Source organism: Molossus molossus, unplaced genomic scaffold (genome assembly GCF_014108415.1).
Source record: "Molossus molossus isolate mMolMol1 unplaced genomic scaffold, mMolMol1.p scaffold_m16_p_10, whole genome shotgun sequence".
Classification (NCBI taxonomy): domain Eukaryota; kingdom Metazoa; phylum Chordata; class Mammalia; order Chiroptera; family Molossidae; genus Molossus; species Molossus molossus.
Window position 1 is genome coordinate 25706108 of NW_023425345.1, and position 6476 is coordinate 25712583.

At 47.3% G+C, this 6476-nt stretch overlaps 1 protein-coding gene across 6 annotated transcripts in view; it reads left to right on the plus strand.

Annotated features, from left to right (window-relative positions):
- Positions 1-3490, plus strand: part of FAM234B (family with sequence similarity 234 member B) — a 30756-nt gene extending 27266 nt beyond the window's left edge. For 3 of the 6 annotated variants that reach the window (XM_036251309.1, XM_036251313.1, XM_036251312.1), the window contains 3 exons: positions 587-704; positions 2115-2335; positions 2918-3490. In XM_036251309.1, the coding sequence (XP_036107202.1) occupies positions 587-704; positions 2115-2335; positions 2918-2923 (345 nt within the window). In that variant the 3' untranslated portion in view covers positions 2924-3490. Of the gene's footprint in view, positions 1-586; positions 705-2114; positions 2336-2917 lie in introns of those variants that run through there. The other 3 variants (XM_036251308.1, XM_036251310.1, XM_036251311.1) reach the window with 3 other exon arrangements.
- Positions 3491-6476: the final 2986 nt, after the last annotated feature.

Here is a 6476-nt window from a genome sequence, read left to right on the forward strand (position 1 = left end):
GTTCCAGTGTGCATTTCTCCTGCTGCAGGGAGCTTGGAGACGGACACTCAGGCCTTGCAGCTTTTGTTTTATAATTAATGACTTGCTTCTGCTGGTCAACCTTCTGTTCATTTCTGTAAATGATAAGATTTTTGTGATTTTTTAGTCTGACCTTTGCAATTGCTTGAATATCCAATGAGAGGAAATATCTTTTGTGTTTTCATGCAGAGATATTGTCTCCACAGTCCCCGCCCGTTGCAGGGATGAGCCCCCCTCATCCTGATGCTCCCGTAGGCAGGACACTGCGAGGTCCCTGCATCAGATTTCTGTCCTGGGGTGTGGACATTTCCTTTCTTCCTTTTTTTTTTCCTTAAAAGGGAGAAAGTGTTTTCTAACTATAATGGTTTGAAGAAGTTAGTGATTAGTCAGTGTTCTGAGCTCTTTGAAATATGTTCCTTGTATATTGAGAGTTTGTCTCTTTGTAGTTGGGATCAGGTCTTAGCATCTGAGAGAAGTAACTGCCGAGGTCTCCTCTGCCCTCTCTCAGGACCATCATGTGTGGGGATGCAGAATTACTTTGCTTTTCCTTTTTGCTTCTCGTTGTCAGGATGTCATCCTAGGAACCGAGCCACCCGGCCTTCATCACCTTTACCTCCTGCACCCGGCGTTCCCCTCGATTCTCCTGGATCTGGCCAATGCCACAGGCACAGTGACGGCCTCAGAGGGTTAGTCCCAGCGACGGTGGGGTCTGTGTACGCAGACAGGGGAGGATGTGCTGGCTGTGTGGTAATTCCACTGTCCTACCAAGGAGAGGCTGTATGCTTTCAGACGACAGCAGAGGGTGTGCTGAGCCACTCCCCTTCCACTGGTGCCCCGCTGTCCCTTCGGGAAGAGCACAGGCTCACAGGTGAGGGCCCTACCCTCTGGACCTGCTGCAGGCTGAGGGGAAGTGCAGTCCTCTCCCAGAGGGTTCTAATGGTAATGATTCATCTACTCACCCAGAGACCTTTACTGAGCCTCAGCTGTACCAAGGGCTGTGAGTACAAAGAACAGTACTTTCTTGACCTTTTAGGAGCTCAGTATTTAGAATTAACTGGAGGGATATGATGGAGGTTTTCTCAGGGTATTGGTTTGGGATCAGTGGAGACTTTCCTTTGACTAGTAAAAGGGAATGTGCCCATTGTCTTGAAATGTCAGCCAGGAGAAAAATCAAAGGGAAAAAGACCACTCATTATGACTGTGAACGTTTTGGGAGTATTCCTCAACTTTATATACATATCTAAATAATATCATATAGCAAAATTGGGATCATATCTTAGGAAACCCTGGAAACTCTGCCACTGATGCCTGCTAGTCTGGGGGCCTCTGGTGGTCTCCGCTTCGGAGCTTCCTCGCCTCAGGCTGGCCTGGGGGCGTCCGCTGTTGCTGTGGGGGAGGGTGGGGAAGACCAGACTGGCCACGCTTCTTTCCCTCTTTCCCTGTTCTCGGGCCCAAAACTCGCTCTCTCCTTACAAACTTATTTTCCTTACAATTGAAGCGAATGCTCTGTGTTGGGCCCCGCTGGGCCTGGCAGCGCACTGTCCGCAGGCACTGTGTCGAGAGGGGCCGAGTGGGCAGGTGTCAGCTTCAGAATCCTGTGATGGGTCTGAGGGAGCTGTTTTTTAATATTAGCGTAGAACACCGTCATTCAGTGCACATTTAATAATGGTAATTAAGGATCAAGACCATTTTTATTATAACACCTATTTTAAAGATGAGGTGAAATAAGCACTGGCTAGGTAATAATGCACTAATAATCCAGGATTTCTCAGAATTTCAGTTTGTCACTTTTCTATCGAATTGGCACCACAGTTGGCATAGCCTCTAGTTTCCTGATTTGGGGACTTCTTAGAAGCAGCTTCAGAGGAAAACTGGTACAAAGACCCAGAAGAATGAGCTGCTTTGCTGGCATCCAGCCCTTCACACTGTGCACCCCCTGTTTAGCTCAGGGCCTTGCATCTGTTAGGTGCTCACTACACTTCTTGTATGAATTAGTGAAGGAGTAAATGAATGAATAAATCTAGTTGCTGAACTAAACCACTTTACTGTCAGTGGAAGTCTGTCCTTGTTAACGGCTGGTTTTTGTCCTTCCTCAGTTGGAATTAACGACCTCTGGAAAGACGCCTTTTATGTTACCAGGACAACGGGGCCAAGCTCCAGAGGCCATCCAGCACCCCTGGTGGTCAGCAAGCTGAGTCTGCGGTGGGCACTGATGGAAGGCCAGATGGTCCAGCTAAAGGAGACCACCCCCAAAATTGGCCGTGGGGAGCTGCGACGATTCCTCTCTAGGATAAAGTTTGTTGATTCTCCCTTGCAGGTGAATAGCTTCTGACACAAATATTTGGTTACTGTTGAGGGTTTAGGACAAATTCTACCAACTCCAACATTGCTCTTTAGAAAAGAGAGAATGGGAGCCTTCCTGAGTAGTTGTGTATCAAGAACCAGTTGTTTCTGACCTGTGTTATTTTCTAAGGGTGCTTCATCACTATTGAGAAATGGTACTCAGTTGTTTTCAGCTGGAAATGGTACCATCTTCCTCAGGGCACATTGGTGGGGTCATGATTTTTATTGTCCCAGTGACTGGAGGGGGCTGGATACTACTGGTATTTTTCTGGGTAGGGGCTAGAGATGCTAACAGGCTGGGCTTGTGGCCGTTACATAGAACAAAGAATTACTTTGCTCAACATGCTAAAGCTCCCTGCCCCCCAAGTCCTGTGGTCCAATTCAATATTCAAGAACTTATCATGGAAAAAGATAAGTCTTTGGGCCTTTCTGGAGGGCCAGCTGTAGGGGCTACACAAAAGGACAGGAATATGAGGAATAATCTGGCCTTTAGATTTCTTCTACTTCTCTACCATGAAGAAAATTTCAGTCCCTGATATCTGCACCTTTTCCCTAGATCTAGTCTGACGGAACCTTTAATTTAAGAAGTGAACAGAATGGATACTGTCTCTCTCCTGCGAGTATAAAATCGGTTCTTTGGAGAGAAGGAAGGCATCTCCAGCCTCGTCAGCCCCTGCGTGGTTGTTGCAGAGCCAACTCTGGAAGGCATGCTGGTCCTCTGGCAACGGCCGAGCTGTGTAGTTGGGGTATTTTACCTGCTTTTTCAATCTGTGCAGTAACCCCTCCTCTAAGCACCCTGTGTGGATAATTTGGAAATGTGAATCTAATAAGTGTTTTATTTTTTGTATGTCTAATTTATAAACTCTTGCTGGGAAATCCCAGTGAAGTTCCTCACTAGAACATTTTTGTTTTGCATCATACTGTGTGTGTGTATTTTTCAGCGCTGTGATGAAATGTTTTCTAGATATGTCCCAAGCACCAGGGACACAGTTTCTTGTTCTTCTGAAATACATCTGGTTTGTGTGGTCACCTTGAGGTTTCCAGAAGGCCTACCTCTGATTTTTAGGGCCACTCGTCATTTCTGTCCTCTGATTTTTAGGGCCACTCGTCATTTCTGTCCTCTGATTTTTAGGGCCACTCGTCATTTCTGTCCTCTGATTTTTAGGGCCACTCGTCATTTCTGTCCTCTGATTTTTAGGGCCACTCATCATTACTGTCCTCCTCTCCCCACCTGTTCCTCGGCTTCTTCCCACCCTAAGCCGCAGCGAGAAAGACTGATAGCAGCAGCCAGGGGTAGCCATCCCAGCATCCGCTTCCTTGTCTTGTGTATCCTGCCTCCTCTCACTCCCCAGGTGACCATAGAATAACTGTATTGCTATCAGTGGGCTAACCACATTCCTACCATATGGTTTTGATTGTTCTGCCGGTCACAATCTCTCACTGCGGTAACTCCGGAAATGCTTGTGTTATGCTGTCCTCCACGTCGAGGAAAACTGAAATCAGGGACCACAGGCAGATTCTCCTCTTCTCTGCTCTCCTAGCATCTTCTCCTGGGCGTGCTCCTTACTGCTTCTCTTTTGCTCTTCTTTATTCAGGGATATTTTTGCTTTGCTTGCATGAGAGCAAAGCTGTTTCTGGACTTTTCGTCTTGCTCGAGTCCGGTATGCAGCCTTTTGCCCTGCGTGTCTCCTTTCTTGTAGAGCCTCTGACGCACTGTATTTTGAGAAAAATTCCTATGTAAATACTGTAACTTTTATAACTGGTTAAGTTCTTTAGAATTTTCTCCAGTGATTCTTTCTTCTTCTGTGTAAATAAATTACATCTATTAAGTATTCTTTTGAACTTCTAGGTCATTGTTTATTCAGCAGAAGAGCCGGCGTTAGCGGGAGGAGAACTGCTCTTTGCTTGGATAATTTGATAGGTCATCTCTGAGTGCAGCTCAGGTTCTCTCTTTATTTGAGCCTCTCTCTCTTTAGCTTGTGGTAATGAATTCCAGACAATTTAGGCATTACAGAAAACGAGGGATCCTAAATTCAGGGGTGGATATTACTTGCCCACAGTTGGGCACTGTGACATGGCAGGCTGGCGGCACAGCTCTCCTCGGTGCAGCCTGGCCTGCGGCGGCCTTGCCAGGCTTCTGGGCACCTCGCTGCCGTGGGCCTGTGACAGCAAACGTGGGTTCAACACTGTGGAAGGCATGTGTAGGTCAAGCTTATTGTAAACTTGGGGGACTATTTACAGGGTCCCCAAGAGTATGGGGATGGTTCCAGATGTACTTCTAGGGTTTGAATCTACTGGGTAGAAGAGTCTAGGGTCTAGTTTGGTCTGTAGAGAATTCTAAGACTAATTTGTAGTTGACTGAATACCTAAAACCTGGGTGGTGGTCCTGCGGCCTGGGCTGAGCCTCCAATCCCTGACCCTGGTTCTCTCCCATGTCGAGGCTTCTGAGAAGGCAGCCCCTTTAGGCAGGAGAACAATGCGAAGTTGTTTTCTAGGACCTGGTTTGGGGGATTGTTTTGGGCAAAAGATTGTATTTGTGCTGGGCGAGTCCCAGAAACACTTAAGAGGAAGCTAGAGTCCTGGCTGGTTTGGCTCAGAGTATCCACTGCAGACCGATGGGTCGCAGGTTTGATTCCCGGTCAAGGGCACGTACCTGGATTGCAGGTTCGGTCCCTGGCCCTGGTTAGGGTCATGTGGGAGGCAACCAATCGGTGTGTCTCTCTTCTCACATCGAGCCCCCCCCCGCCCCCTCCACTCTATCTAAAAAGCTGGAAAAATATCCGTGGGTAAGGATTAACAACAACAACAAAAAGAAGCTAGAAAAACAGTGTTCCTAAATTCTTCGTGGTGGTTTTGCAAACTAACAACATAGATTGGTCAGGCTGTGATAAGTTTGAATCTCTTGCTGAACAGGGTACGAGTGCTAGGTTTCTTCTCCCTCTCACAGCCAGTGCAGAAGCGTAAATGGAGGCAAAGACCATGGAGGCTCCATCTGACCAGTGTGGGTGCTGGTTTCTTGTTCAGTGTCTCTGCACTTCCTTTTCCTCTCAGGCAACCACCCACCCAGATTTCTTTCTTCATTCCCATCACGAGGTTGCCAGCAAAGCCAATATGACAACTACCTGGAAATAGTAATGACTTCTGCAAATGCAGAGGTCTTTCTTCTTCCAGTCTCTTCTTTTTTCTTCCCTTACAAATCCTCTCCATCCCCCAGGTGGTCTCTGCTGTCCCTGCTAGTGTGGTATGAGGATACCCGCCCCTTGAATGTGAATTGCTACCCTTATTGTCCATGTTAAAGAAGAGCCAGCTGGTATATTGTCAGGAAGCACTATTTAAAATGTGAACTGTTACAGAACAAATAAACACCATGGATGGGAACATACTTGTGTGCCATTCTCATTCTTCTTAGCCATCACGGGTGGCTTGTCATTCGTTCATTGTGGATAGATGAGAAGGTGGGGATCCAGGGAGGATGTAGTGTTCACTGGGAAAGTCTCCTGTGTGGTTCTCCACGGGGGAACCATAGTCCTATCTGAATAGCCTCAGTGGGCCATTTCTGGCAGTGAGCCTGTCCCTGCATGTGGTAGGAGACTTCTCATCCGTACTCATCTCCAAATGGCTTCTAGGATAATACTTAATTAAAGCCCCATGCACTGTGTGGATACAGAACATGTGATGGGCAGTGTGAGGGACATCTGTCGTACATATCAAAGTTCCTAGGAGTGCCTTCGTCTTCCCTTCTGTGACTGCCAGGAAATTCAAGTGCACCGTGGAAAACAGCCACAGTCATCGCTAGCTGCTTTGCTTACCTCCACTTCTCCAAATCCCAGGCAGGTGACCAGATTGATAAGCTCCTAAAGGGCAGGAACTGCATTTTACTCCTCTTTTTGACTCCATTGCTTAGCCCAGAACCCAGCACATCCAAGAAGTCAGTAAAGGAGAGAAGGGACTTCTGAACATGTGAGAGATGGGGGTGGTGAAAGGGGACAGTTGTGAAGGGAAAGGGAGCAGTGGCATCCAGCCTCCCCTTTCCCCGGCACATGCACATTGTACTTGTACTTGAACATACCTTTGTTCTTAACCTCTAAAAACCACGCTCAAGACACAGACTGGCT